This window comes from Calypte anna, chromosome 8, assembly GCF_003957555.1.
Source record: "Calypte anna isolate BGI_N300 chromosome 8, bCalAnn1_v1.p, whole genome shotgun sequence".
Classification (NCBI taxonomy): domain Eukaryota; kingdom Metazoa; phylum Chordata; class Aves; order Apodiformes; family Trochilidae; genus Calypte; species Calypte anna.
The window spans coordinates 27,581,309-27,596,544 of NC_044254.1; the positions used below are offsets into that span (position 1 = coordinate 27,581,309).

General features: G+C 43.0%; 1 protein-coding gene across 8 annotated transcripts in view; it reads left to right on the top strand.

Moving 5' to 3' along the window:
* The window catches only part of FGGY (FGGY carbohydrate kinase domain containing), a 298,819-nt gene that overhangs the window by 129,291 nt on the left and 154,292 nt on the right, over window positions 1-15,236 (top strand). For 7 of the 8 annotated variants that reach the window (XM_030455591.1, XM_030455592.1, XM_030455587.1 and 4 more), the window contains one exon: window positions 431-492. In XM_030455591.1, the coding sequence (XP_030311451.1) occupies window positions 431-492 (62 nt within the window). Of the gene's footprint in view, window positions 1-430; window positions 493-15,236 lie in introns of those variants that run through there. The other variant, XM_030455596.1, reaches the window with a different exon arrangement.

A 15,236-nucleotide genomic window follows, 5' to 3' on the forward strand; every position in this document is an offset into this window, starting at 1 on the left:
GCAGTTCTGTAGGATATGTGCTCTCCTCAGCTTCAAAGTCCTGTCAGATGCAAACAAAAATGATGAAAGCAATAGAAAGAGATCCCAACATGAAATTAGAGGTCAGTATCTAATCTGATCCTGTTTCATGGGGTCCATGGACACCATCAGGGCTCAGCTTGTTTTCCACACAGCATTTTAGGGCTTTGGTGTCTCAAGGTGGCAGGACTTGCCCTCTAGTGCTGCCAGGTGTCCACTGGAATCAATTGAAGTGTAAATTTCATCTCAAACGATGCATCAAAAGGAAAGCACCACACTGGAAATATAAAACAAAGCAGGGGTTGAAACCATTTAACCCAAAGAAAATCACAATTGATCAAATGTTGTGTATACTTCTCTGCTATCTCCTGTTGCCTGCACTGTTCCTCATGAGTGTGAAACTTTCTTTCAGGAAGGTTTCTGGCAGAGGAGTCCCTGGCCCAAGTCCCTCCATAGAAGGCTCCATAATGGTAAGTAAGTATTTTTGGGGTAAAAGGGTCCTTTGGAAATGTTTCATGCTGCAGAAATGTTTTTTCCTGGTGATGAAGAGGGCGACTGTTCCTGGTGTCCAGGTGTTTCATCAGGCAGAATTGTTGCTACCTGTGTATCTCAGTGGTGGGGTGCAGTGAGGAGGGGTGGGTGGACAGGTTTTGTACATCTCTACTAAAGTCTCCCAAAACCCATCTCTGTCATCACAGAGCAACACCAGAGCCTCCTGGAGATTTACCTCTCCCTAACAAGGTGTCCTGAGGCCTCCCCATGCAGTTCTTTTTGTAGTGCCCCAGGTAACTATTGCAGCTGATTTTCATGCATGAAGAGTCATCCTCAGATTAAAAAATAACATGGCTCAGCACTGCATCCCCTGTAAGGTGTTTGCCAGTCTGCTATTTTTGTTGTTTGTATTTAAACTCGAACTAAATATGCCAGCAAAATTTGTACATGCAGTCCAGGTCAAATGTGGCCACTCAGGCAGGTGCTGTTGGTGTTGCTGTGTCCATCCCTTTTTTTAACTGTGGAGATAAATGTGGTCTTGTTTACCATTATCAGTGCCTGAGAACCACAATGTTTTGTAAATTAAAATGGTTCTGTTCAAAGGCTTTTACATTTGACTTGCATTGGCCAGTGAAGCCCATTAGTGCCTGAATAAGTGGTAATTAGTGGTCAGAGTCACAGTCATTAGTGTATCTTAGCTCCCTCTGTGTAAATCACAACTGGCAGCTGTGGGATTCTTCACCAGCCTCTGACCCATGTGTGGGGCTGGAAGGAGAGGGCTCCATGGGAGCATTTTGGAAGTGGCTGTTTCTAGGGATCTTTTTGCAGGGTTAGAATGGGGTAACCCATCTGTGGTCAGCAGCTTGTTGGGGAGGAGAGGCTTCAAGAAATTAGGAAACTTCCAAAGAGGGAATACATTGGGGGAGATGCCAAGTCCAGCAGTTGTGGGGTATTCATGTCTCCTCCTCAAGTGTCCAAGATGTTCAGAATCCATTGCAACCCTGGTGCTCCTCCATCTGTGTTCCCCCAACAGGCCTTAAGGGTGACCTGAAATGGAGAGGCAGGGAAAACCTAGCAATGCATTTACAGAAATATAATTTTCTCTTGAGGCAGCTTTGTGTGGATAAAGCATTAACATGCACGTTTTATTCAGTGGGACTCGAATTTGGGTGTGAGGATGTCTTTGTAAATCAGACATGGAGATGCTTGCAGCTGCTGTGCATCATTTGTGCTCTTGCCACTCCTGTTTGAATATCAAGGATTTTTCAGAGTGGAAGGTTGAGATAAAATGCATAGGATTAGTTTTCTATCCTGCATTTGGAAGCAAAGTATTTCTGTCCTAAAACCCTGTTTTCAAGGGGTGTCAATCCCTGTCCCACTGTTATTTGCCTTCACTTTATGCTGGTGAACTTCAGGTTCTTTTGGGATTCCATGTGATCATTTGTGCTTCCAAGAAAGATGAAGAGAGATATTCAGGCCCTGTGATTCAGTGTCAAATTATCTATCAGATCTAACACCCAGAAGTTGGTTGTGGTGCTTCTCACAGATACCTGTCCCCTCTGTGAGAAGAGGCAGAGAGGGACAGCTGAGGAAGTTGTAGCCACTTTGCAGCTGTGTTTTCTCACAGGATGAAAGTGTGCAAGATACAGATCAGATACAGCTGCTGAAAAACAAATTGAAACAAAGGGTCTCACAAAGAGAAGGGCTGCAGCCAGAGTTCATAAAAGGGCTCTATATGCTTTCTAATGTAATAAGCCTTTATTCTGCCTGGCTAGCCCTTTGAATAATTGTAAGAGAAAAACTGGCATCTCTTTTCAATAGGAAAGAAGAACATTTATTCCTAACAGTTTTAACAAACCTCTCCATGATGAATTATATATTTATGGTAACTGCATGCTTCTCAGCTGCAAATTCTTGCAGTCTCTTTCCAGCTGAAAGCTCCAATAACAGACTTCCCTAGATAAAGGCCAGAGGATTTGAGCCATGGCTTTTGTACTTAGATTAATTCAGGTACTCTGAGTTCTCTGGACTGGAGATTTCACAGGCCAGATGAGTCAAGAGCACAGTAAAGGAAGTTATAAAAGATAAAAAAAATCATGATTGTGGAGCCATGTGCCCCAACTTCAACAAGCTGCCTTGCTTTTTATTTTCCTGCTTTCCCCCATCAGCTATGGTTTTCCATCTCTTTCCATCTCCTTTCCCTCACTGAATCCAGAGGTGTTGACAACTTTTCTTCATTCAGAATAAATGTAAAAGGAATTCAGGTTCTTTTAGGAAAAAAAAAGGAGCCATTACTCCTCAAAGAAGCAATTATTTGCCAGCTAGGCTGAAATTCAGCTGTGTGGGCAGAGGGGATCATTCAGGGAAGCTGTGTGCCCCTGGGAGCAGAAGCACTGGGGAGCAGCCAGAGAGAAGGCAGACAGACAATAAAAACTGGAAATAAGAATTGAAAATATGGTCATGAAAGACACTGAGGATCAAGGTACGTGTCCCTGGGGGATAAGAGGAAAACAGGCTTTCAGCTGTGAGCAAAGAGCCCAGCTCCAGTTGATCTGGTCCAGTTTTGTTCTGGGAAACAGGACCTCATAAATAAGATTACACTGGAGAAATACTTGACACTGTTCTGTGGCTAATGGAAACATGTTAAAAGACTCTGAATATAGGCCAAGTATGTGGGTCAGTAGAGAAATTACTATTTATATTTTGACCTGCCTATGAATACAGTATAATGTCCAGCTGTTGAAAAGAGTAAGAGAAGTTGCAGAAAAGTTTTTTAGGTATCAAATGCCAAAGGCTTTGTCAGGTGATGCTGCTGTTAGAACTGCAACTTTACTTTCATCTCCTGTGAGTTCAGTGGGCAGCTTCTTAAAAGTTCCCATTTGGTAAGGTTATTTTCAATCTGGTTGGTAAAAAGGATCTGCCACCTGAATAAAAACCTTGCTGAATGGCAGCATAGAACTGAATTATGAAATACCTTACACGGAAAATGAATTTTGCTGTGGATATTTCAGTATTTCTACTGGCTTTTGGATTCCAAGAATTTTCTCTTTTTAGTTGCTGGCTTGTCAAATCCACTTCTGTCTTGGGAAAGTGCCCACTCACAGGTTGGAGAGTCTCAGGAATTTTCACTATGTTGAGCGTGTGAGCTGCAGGCGAGCTGCATTGTTGTGGAGGAAAGTGATTGAAGTCAAAACCAAGATTTTGAAAAGTATGAGTACTGTCTCCACAAAACACTCATTCTAAATTATTCTTGCCCTGTAAAGAACATCTGTTACAGAATTTAGGATGAGATGCATCCCTTATAAAAAGAGAGGTGGGTGGGGGGGGAAGGTTGCAGGAGTCACTGATGCTGTGAAAATGGTGTTTATTAGAATTTCTCTGCAAATATAAGCAATGAGTGGTTTGGGAGATCTAGGGCTGAGCTCCAGTTTGGAAGAGGCCCATAGCATAAGTGGAAGCTTTCTGTTGGTGGGGTGGAGGACTTTGCTTTCTATCAGAGTTGTGGGGTCTTGTTTCTTCTTATTAAAAGGTACCATGCTCTGTTCTCTCCTACACCAATTGATGCAGGACAAAGGCTGTTACTTGCAGCCAAGCTGGGCTGTAAGTTTGTATTTTTTTTCCCCTCTAAGTTATTTTATGATCCAAATCTGTAATAAAACAGCCAACATGTAATTCTGCACTCAAAGAAAATGCCTTTTTTTTTTTTTCCATAAATGCAATTTAGACAGTAATTGGAGTTAGCAAAGCTTTGAAGGTGCAGCTGGAGAGAAAAGTAGAGTGTCACGTAGAAGGGAGTAGTTGAGAAAGAGAGAGCTTTTTCAGAGGACACAGGGGGCCTGGAAGGGGGAAAATTGGCCATGAAACCCTCCAAACAAGGCCAGAGTGCAAGTTTATTGCAGTCTTCAACAGCTTGCATTGCACTGGTGGCTGGAGCTCATGACAATGGGCCAGATTTTGCTCCCTACCATCTCTGTTGATAATCCTGATATGCAACTATTTACTCCTGGTAGTGTATATGAGAAAAGTGACTGAAAGCCAAGTTAAATTCCTTGTAGCTAATAGATACATCTCAGAGTCTTGAAGATCTGCAAATAAACCCTTCCTGGTAAGTCAGAACAAATGGAGAAAACAATGTGCAGAAGTCAAGTCACCAGAGCAAGATGACAGGGTGAGAGCAAGGTCCCAGTCAGGAACCTCCAGTTTGCTCCTGACCACAGTGCACACTGTCTTTCATCCTGCCTGAAGGAAGTGGAAAAACTTATTTCCAAATCCTTTGTCATGGGGTTGGGTATGCTGCAGGTCATGTGGACAAAGCCATTTGTTCAAGTAGCTTGAGCTGAGGACTCCTCAGAAGCTGTTGAAATCTCACGACCTCTCCTTCCTCAAAGGAATAAAGTTCTGCTTCCAAACCAAACATGGATGGCTCCTTCCCCACTTCATCCTGAGTGCTGACCAAAACCTCCTTCCTTCTTCTCAACGATGCCTTTCGTGTCTGTGAGACTTTGCTGCCCTTTCTGTGGCATCCTTTAAGCAGAGGAGGCCAAGATGAACTCAAAATTCATCTTTCATGAGAAAAATGTAAATTATTGCAATTTGTCAAACTTTTTAAAAGCAGCAGCATTAGTAATATTTGGTGTTTTGGAGGTTTGGCCAAGTCCCTCACTGCTGGTGTTGTTGTTGGTGTGTCACTGTCAGTGTTTTGTACAGAACTATGTAACAGCTGTCTTGGCTTCCTTCCCCACTAAAACAACTGCTGCTTCACAAAGAACACAGATAATTTTGTCTTCCTTGATATTAACAGATCTAGAGAGGCCTTTGCCAATACAAACTCATCTTTTATTTTTACAGTCTGAGAGAGATCCTTGGTAGAATTTGTTGATCTCTTTTATTCTGTACTTGGAGGCTAGATGACATGTAAGCTTTTCATTTCCAGGGAGGCTGAGTGGGTGGGACATCAAGAAGGGGGGTAAAAACTCTTACAAAGGATTCAAAGTTTAAAAGGAACCCGAAGGCAAAACAAAAAAAGCCCTGCACAAGGCACCAAAATGAAAGATCTTGTTTAAAGGCAGAACAGTGCCAGCACAGTCTTTGTCTAGGTTTGAAAAGGCAGTAAACTGAGACACTGCACTGAGGTTGGTGTTCAGCTCCTGCCATGCCCACAAATCCCATCCTTGTGTGTGGGTAGGAGAGCAGCATCATACAGCAAGTGGGAAATGCTTTGCTCCTGCTTTGAAAACCAGACCTGGAGATGTGTCTGCAGGATCCACAGCTCTTCAAAGCCTCTCTTTGTGGTCACCATGCAGGTGTTTGTGGTATAGAGTCTGGAGTGGGATATTGGGAAGTTGGAGTCCCCTGGACAAGACAAAGGGCAATGGGCACAAGTTGCTCCTGGGGAGATTCTGATTGAACACAAGAGGAAAATTTTTCACCATGAGGACAGCCAGGCACTGGGATGGTCTCCCAGGGGAAGTGGTGGATTCTCCCACTTTGGAAAGTTTTAAGTCTCAGTTCAATGAGGTGCTGAGACATCTCATATAAGCAATAATATTAGAAGGGTTGGACCAGGTGATCCTTGAGGTGCCTTCCAACCTGACATTCTAGGATTCTATGAAGTTAGCAGTGATTCCAGCAAGTCTGGTCTTTAAACTACCTGAGGTTATGCACTGCTAGTCTGTCAGGCAGAATTAAGGTCCTTCCCTTATAAATCTTTGGATTTATAACAGAGTTTTTAATGGACTATGTTGGAAACTGGACAGTTTAGTGGGGCAGGAGTAGCAGAATGAAGAGTTTTTCAGTGCCCAGAGTGAAATCCTGAGACTGAGGTCAGTAAACTCAGAACTTGATGCAATCCAGTTCAAATTCAGAATTCCAAATTCAGGGCTTAGCCTTGCACGCATGAACATGCTTTGTTGTGCATACACACATACAGAGCCACTGGTCTGTTTAACTGCAAAGGTTAACTCTGAGCAGAGCTGGTCATAAACTATTATTTGCAAGTTATCTTCTTACAGTCATGATGGAAGGAAAGCAATACAGCAGTGGGGGGGAAATCTGCCAGTTTCAGAGTGATTAGGTAGGTACAAACAGTAATACTTCTCACTCCCTTACTCCCACATGGATAATGAGCTGAACACGTACTCTGAGTAATTTGTTTTTAAGAGTTGAAATTGACCCCAGATCAGAGCATCTGTACCATACTTAATGTGTTGTTGAAGAAACTCATCATTTCAATTTGGGAAGGTGGTTGCATTGCTATGAAATTTAATAAGATGAAATTATACAGGGAAAGGATCTTCTGTGAAAGATGTAAGGAATTATTTTAGGGGACTACCAGAAGGCACCTGGTACACTACAGAAACCTGTAGAGATTGCAATAGAAAGCAATCTCCTCCCTTACCCCAGCATCTGTCAAGCAATTCCTATTTCTTTATCAAGCAATCTCAATGACTTCAGGTTTCACAGGTGTTAAATGTCTATCTGCAAAGTGACTGCAAAAGCTGACTATTAGGTTGGTGGAGTATTCAGTGAGTTATTTTCTTTTTTTTCTCAGCTATACCTTTGCTTACTCTAAGGACAGCAAACTGGTGTACCTGAGAGTCCCTTTGCATTTCTGTGTTACCTACTGATGTGTGTATAATGCACAGAGTTGTTTCTTTACATCTGGTGTTATTTTTCTGTGTCTGGTTAGGATGCCTGCTTATCACTAGCATTTATTTAATGACTGGTGTTAGGTTGCAAATAAGCAACATGTAGATTGTGTGATGTAATGTATGTAAAGAGTAGTATATGTTAGCTGAGTATGTTGGTCACTGTCAGGTCACCCTCTGGCTGCAAATACCACACGAAGCTGTGACAGAGTTGTTCTTTCCTCCCATGTAGAAAGGAAAGCTCTGATGATAGCCTGTGTACCAGAGCAAAATTTCTCCATGGCATAATTCCTTTTGCAAATACCTTGGTGGTGGTTTGTTAAATAGGTGTTTTGCAGCAAGGTCAGGGTTCTTTACTGTCCTGGTTTGGACACAAATTCTGACCTAACATCTCCAATGTTTGAGTGATACCAATGTCCGAGGCATAGGCTGTGCCAAATGGAAGAATTTGTGAGCCTGCTCTTCTGCCTCTTCTCTGTGGGCTGTGTCCAGCCCCAACCCAGCCAGCCAGCTGGCCTCCAGGCAGAGAAACCTGATAGAAGTGGAGACCTGGCTCCCATTACAGCTCTGTCCTGAAGTCCAGGTGCAGAAAGGTCCAGGCACTTGGCTGTGTGAAGCTCAAGCCTGTGTTCCAGCACGGGAGTTAAGGCAGGGCCAAGATGTTTCTATTTCAGCACTTCATCCTTCAGGAACAGAAAAAGTGCATAAAGGGAACAGCTTTCCCATTCTCCTGCACCACAGGTCTCAGGCTGCTCAGGGTCAACCAAAGGGAGCTATAGACACCCATGGTCTCCTCACCCCTTTCCTTACCACTGTAAATCCTGACCACAGTGTTCACTCCCATGCCAGGTTTAACCTTCCTGAGGGCTGCTCATGTGAGTGCAGGACTCCAGCAGCTCCAGTACAGGACCTTCCCACCATTTGCCATTTCTCTCAAGCTTCTTCATGCAAGTGCAGAAGACCCAGCTTGAATCACTGATTTTGTACTTCCAGCTCCTTGTACCTGCTAAAACATGGATGTGCCCTTGTCAGAGCTTCTGCTTGGCTTTTGGGTTCATTTGCAAACTCTAGTTCAGGCTGACAGTGGAAGCACTGACCTGATCTCTGCCATGGGGGTCTGACTGAGGCACAGAAGGCATAACTGGATAAGCACCACTTGACTAGCATGCCCAAGCACATTTTAGTGCCTACCCTTCCAGTGGTGTCTAATGACATGGGTTTGTTCTTGTATCAAATGCTTAGGCCTGACCTTTCCAAACTACTTACATAAAATACAAATACTGAGGCTTTTTAGAGCTTAGGAAATTATTTCCAAGTTGGGGGGAAGAAAGAAGTGATAAGGCTTCAGCTGGAAATAAGAATAAGCAATATAATTTTTTCTGTTACCTTGGTAGATATTCAGGTGAAACAGTAAGTTATCATTAGCTACACCTGCTGACAGACACTCAGGTTCTGGAGAGTAACATGAGGTGTTTTACATATTCCAGGAGTATGAATTCATCCTCAGAATAACAAGGTCCTACACCACTGAGGTACATTCAGAAATTATCCTGCAAATCTTGGGTTAGAAAAATTGACTCATGAAAGACCTTGAGGTGGTTTGAAAGAAGATAAAGAACTCTAAAGCAAGTTAATTAAATATACTGAAACCTCTTTCTTCCAAAACCTGCTAATCCAAAGGACTTGGCCAGCTGAATGGTGAAGTGTTATCCCCTCCTGCTACCATGGCTACATTTTATCTTAAGACAAAAATAGGGAAAAATAGGGAGAGAAAAAAAGCAACACTCTGGTATGTCTGCCTACATACTAATATTAGCAAATGCAACCTTGAAATAGCATCCACTTCATTAATCTGAACACTGTTCTAGTACAAAAATGTTCAGATTACTGACATTCACTGCAATTTTCTTCCCCACGCCACTATCAATAGCAGTCTTAATACCAACCTTTGGATGTATTCTGTGCCTCAGACTGCCTCTAGGCAAATAAATAATTCTGTGATGCAAGATGAGGGAAAGGAGTCAGGTTTCTGAGTAGGTTAAGTTGGACCTTTTCCAGTCAGTGGCTACGTCCATGCCTTCATTTAGCTGTTTACAGATTTTCTGTTACAAGAGTCTGGTAATGCATTTTATGCCTAGAGAGGGAAACTTAAAGCAAACCTGGGCTGTTCTTCATCATAGCTCAGCAGGAATCAAGAGCTCTTCCAGCCAACACCAGCAACTGCTTGGAGAATCTGTGAGCTATCTTTGACCTCAGAGCTCAGCTCCATCTGTGAGAAGGTTTCGTGGCTTCCTGTGTACACTGAAGATAGGAGAAAGTATTCCTTGTGAAATGGAAGATTTCAGAGAAGCATCTTTTCAGTCTCTGAGAAAGCAAGAGCACATATTTGTAGGATGTGTTTGTACCTAGTGTAGATTTTAATGAAATGCTAATTGCTAATTTCTGTGTTACTTTGTCTTCAGAATGTCTTCACTCAGCCTCAGAAAACAATCTAATAACACAAGTTATTAGGTAACTACAAGAAAAAAAATCAATAACTTTCTTATATACAGCCATGTTTGTCCTAGTTGGTATCTCCAAAGTAATTCTAGACACCCACATACAGAAAGTTAATTCACAATTTTAAGAATTAGTTTTTTCTAGTGCTTTCTCAGCACCAGCTGCATAAATAGATCCCAAACAGAGCGAGTAAGTTTAGAAGGAACAGGCTGAGGGGACTTGGTTGTCCTCAGCTCAGCTCTGGTTGATGTTCTGGCTTCACCATGGTAGATTCCTTGGGCCAACAGAGCCCCCATAGCCATTTGCTTCACTGTTCCTTCAGAAATGGAACGTGTCACTTCTGTCACCTCCCCTAAGAAACCTCAGACCCAGTCGGAAGGGACACGGATTGTCATTCATCACTCATTTCATGCAATCCAGAACAACTTTATGGTCCTGTTTTTTTCTAGAACTCTGGTAACTGGAAGGCCTGATAGTTTCATTAAGCTTAATGGTTTTGGTGACACCATTGACTGGCATACTGGTTTTAAAAAGTACACTGGATAAAAGTACATTTAACAAAATGCACTTTAAATATAAATTGCCAGCTTGTCTCCAGAAAGACAGCAACTGGAACTTGTCCTCATCTACAGTTTCCTCCCAGCAGTACATACAAATGCTGGGTTACCTTCTTTCAGCAAATGCTCTCTCTGATTTCTGTAGCTTGCTCTGTTGTTTGGGTTTATTTTTTTTTCCTGCACTGGCTTTTGAGTCTTGCATCCCTAAACGGAGCATCATAGGCGGTCATGAGTCACTCTACAGGAACTAAATGTCAAAGTTGAAATAAAGTTTACTGCCACAGTTGGTGTGAACAGTGTGACTGGCAGTGTGTCATTCTCATAGCACGGATGTCTGGGCAGGGGAGAGCTGTCTTGCCCCCTCTTAGAGGAGAGCATAATTCACCAGAGAAGTCACAGAAAGCACGGCAGCTTCTGCCTCCATGGTCTTTAAAAGGTACATTTGAGGGATTGGAGAAAAACTAATGCAGTGTCCTGAAAGGACATGCAGGGCAAAGTGCCCTCCAGGAGAAGAGAGCCACCTCTGTGGCACAGTGTGACTCTGCAGACATGCTGGTGCCCCAGCAGTGTGGCTCTTTTCCCAGAACAGCTGCGGATGGATAACCGAGGAGATCTCAAACTTGAGGTGCCATGCAGAAGGCAAAGCTCTGCTGGGCTCACTCCTGCAGCCTTACTCTGGAACAGTATGTGAAAATTGTCTGTCTCGGGTCCTCATCTGACCTCCTCTTAGCAGCAACAGCCATAGCACTCCATGGGGAGAGCTAAAGGATCATGGTAGAAAACTCTATCCTGCTCCTCTGTTAGGAAGGAACACTCAAGACACTTCTTTTGGCTGATATCCTGCCCTACTGTCACCCCTGCCATCACGGGATCCCCTTCTTGCAACTCACAGTGTTGAAAATAGAAGATGGAGGAGTCACTTTGGCCTTGCTGATGGCAGCAGGGACTGGGTTCTTTCTGCTACTGACTTGCCCAGGTAGTTCAAGTAAATTCCTTCAGTGTGGAAAGACTCTGGTTTATCTTCTGAAAATGGTGTGAGGGTTTTTTTGGACGATTTTAGAGATCAAGGGCTGAAGTCTGTTGTTGCACTATTAAGGGCTACAGAACATAAAAAGTTAAAATATGAAAGTGAAAAACAGGAAGCAGAAAGGAAAAGGTTACCAGAATTCCTTGCTACTTAAATTGAGTTTCCCTGGGGTCAAGGATCTGGGCTCCTTTCTGGACACTGAGCAAGTGTCAAGTGACTGGAAATAGCAGTGGTTTAGGGCCATCATTTTTTAGGCTTGGTTGTGCCATTGTGATGGGAACTCAGCAGCTTTGATTTCCAGGGCCATTAGAGGCACACAGAGTCTTGCAGTTTCAATATTAGGTTTTTCTCTTTTCTTACCTGTCTCTGAAGTTTCATTCTCATTCAGTAGAACTCCCATAAACAAATAACTTTAAAAAAAAACCCACAATGACAAACTGCTCCCTTGGTATTTTTAGGTCTTTTATGAAACCTTGTTTATAGAATATTATTTATAGATTTTTTTTTTTTATATGCTCCCACCTAACCTGCCTTGCTGGCTCTTTGCAGAAGCTACATAGCAGCACCTCTGTAAGTAGCAGCATTCCTCTGCAAAGTTGGCACTTGAGCAAGGACGTGCTAAGTACATGACCCAGCTCAGGATGTACGTATTGTCCTACATAAACTGCCAGTGCTGAGACTGTTCCAGTTTTTTTTAATTCCCATTGCTTACATAGAGCTTGAACATTATAATAAGAAAGGATTCATTCTGCCCCCAGTTTGTGTCTCCTGGTCCTTGTCTGTAATACTTCCTAAGGACAGGAGGGAAAATCTGGGAGTCTGAGGCTGTGGGATGAAATTCAGAGCAAGAAGGAGAGTCTTCAGTTGCTGGAATTCCCCAAAACCAAAATGAAGTAGCCAAATCTGTTTAAACAGGAATGACAGAGTTGAACATAGAAGATGGAGGAGTCACTATGGCCTTGCTGATGGCAGCAGAGACTGGGTTCTTTCTGCTACTGACTTGCCCAGGTAGTTCAAGTATATTCCTTCACTGTGGAAAGATTTGGTAGCAGAGATTTGGAGGACACAAGTATTAGAGATCTGTGACTACTGTGTTCTGAAATGGTCCTTCCAAAGATCAGTTTGTGGCTGTGCTTTGTGTGGTGCTTGCTGGGATAAGGGTTGGGCTGACTGCCCCTGGTCTCAGTGAGCAAGTAAGGTGCCAGGTCAGAGTCTGAGCATTGCTGACTTGCAGCAGCTGCAGCATGGCTTGGATACTGTCAGGATATTCTGCTCTGCTGTCAGACTCTGAATGTCACATTGACTCTTTGGACACTTCTGGCCTAAAAGAGCAAAGGAGCCCTTTTGGCATCAAGTCCTTTCCATAGACTCAGCTGTCATGCCACCTAAAAAGCTGGAAGAGCCATGGCTAATGATAACAGGGGTTAGGTTCAGCTGAAGGAGGCACGTGTAAGAAGTAACTTTTCCCAAAACTTGAGAAAAGGTCAAAGTATGCAGAGCTGGCATTCCAGGACAGTCCTGCTGCTCGTGACTCATGTAACTCTATCCATATGAAGCCATTCCCAGCTTGTGCTCCTCTCCAGGAGAAAGTGAAACCATTTCAGCTTTGAGAACATACCTGGGCATCACACTTACCTTATTGTTGGTCAGCTACACTTTCACCTCTGTCTCATCAGACCCTACAAATAACTAATTTTTGTCTCCAAAGACTTGATATCTCTCCAAACTGTGTTCTTATTTCTTTTGGACCTCCAGCTCTTGTGAGTCATACCTGCAAATTGCATGAGTCGGGTTTCAGTGGTGACCATCTCGAATTGGCTGGCCGTGTAAGCTGGAAAAATTCACCATTAGTTCATGCATTTTTATTTGGTCTATGGTCTTTGTGTTGAGTCTTTGCCAAATACCTTTTCTCCTCTTTTTAGAAGTATGAGGATATTCAATAGTGAGTTTGCATTCAGGGCCATTTTAAGGGAAACTTTGCCCTGCTGTTGAAGCATTATTAATTTAAGGTGTCATAATTAACTTAGAAGAATGAGTGTCAAGTTCTCTGATTTCCCTAAGATCAGTGGAGTTTGCAGGTAACAAATAACACAAGGAGGGTGAGGAGGGCTTGGCAAGCTGAAGGGGGCTTGGCCAGCAGGGCTGAGCTGAGCAGGGTGATGGGCACTGAGAAGCACAAGTGTGTAGGTGCCTCCAGCTGCTGCCAGGGCTTTGCAGGGACACTCTGATGAGGTCCACTTGCCATGCAGAAGGTGCCACAGGAAACATGACGTTTCCCAGACCAGTGGCAGGGAATGGCAAAGAGTGTCCTCTATGAGCTCAGATGGACAAAAAAGAAAACATTTTGTCAGCTGCAGCTTCTGACAGAATGAGGATTGTGGCTTTCTGCATTCAAAACCAAATTTTCATTACATTGGCAAGCGGCTACGAGTGTGAATGTGAAAACTTCTTCCAAACTCTGAGAGAGGGAATTTACACCAGGCTGAAACCAGGAATGAAATCACACAGCTTCCTCCCTTGCTGCAGACAGCCTTTGTGCTGCCCTGACCATGTTTGCTGCTCCGGAGCAGGCAGGGGACTGACTGCTAATACCACTTGTCTGGAAGATATGAAGATAATATAAGACAGCTATTCAAAGGCTACTGCTGTCTTGCAAGTGATTTATGGCACGCAGGAAAGATTCTGATGTGTCATGCTGCAGGGGGAAAGGAAAACGGGACTGGGGTCACGAACAAAAAGGAATTTGCTTATCCAATTTCCGTCTCTTTCTGAATTTGATTGGAACTCACAGTTGTCAGGCTGTGTTTAAGTCTTGCCTTTACCAACGCCTCCTTAACTGCGGAAGGTCAAAACCAATTATTGTTTTGCCTCCAGGGACTTTCCTTCTTCAGACAGACCTTACAGTGGATATTCTTTAAACCCTTTTCCTTCCAATTAAGGCAGCACATTCCTTTTTTTTGGGTTTTTTTTTTTTTTTCAGAGTTTTCCAAGGGGTGGGGGCCAGTAATCAGGAGACTGATAGATTTATCAATGGCCTTGAAAAACAAAGCCTGTATGTCTCAGGAAGCTTGAAATCTAATTCCTTTCAGTGACTTTTCTCATTCTGAACTTTAAATCTGTTGTTTCATTACACCGGGAATGGAAAGCCCCTAATTTTCCCAGGCCACAGTTTTCCTCTGTTTTTTAACCCTGAAATACTCTGTGGATCTATGCCTCTGAGTACCCTGGTGTTTAATTTTTTTCCTGTAGATAAAAACATTTAAGTTCTCTTTTTGGTAGGAATTTACAGCTTTGTGGGCTGGAGGCAGTTGTGAGAGGCTGTACCTACATCAGCATCTCTAGTTTGAAAAGTAATAAAGGAATCTTCCAGATCTTTGGGGTGGATAGCAAGAAGATCCTGAGGCAGTCTTTAATTTTTAATTTTTTTTCCTTTTTCCTTCTCTTTCTATGATGGACAGCCTTGTTTTCAGTTCACATAAAGGATCTCCTGCTTCCATCCAATACCCACTAAAGCCTATGTCAGCAGATGGTCTTTTCTTAATTCACATACATATCATAGGCTGCTGTCATTGTCATTGGAGGGGTTAAGTATACTGTTTGCCCCCTATTTTGAATCTACCACTTGCTGTGAGAGAAGTGAGCAGCAGAGCAGATAGAAAATTATATCTATTGAAAGAGAAAATCTGACTGTAATGCCAGGGGAGGGATGCTGAGGATAGGGGCAGGGATACTTTGGTATTGCATTAGGTTCAATATGTTGCAAAAGTACTTTGGAATTGCTGTTTGTATCAGGATGAACTGAGAAACACCAGTACAAGGTGTGAGGTGTAACCCCTTTACCTCACCAGGTAATTCTGTATACTGCAATATTTAGGTGGCTGAGATTATATTGACTGCACTGGCTCCTTCTAAAAAAAAATATACCAGTCTGTGCATAACATGAAAGGAGGCCTGTTTTTCTGGAGCTGGCAGATTTAAGACCCTTGATTAAACACA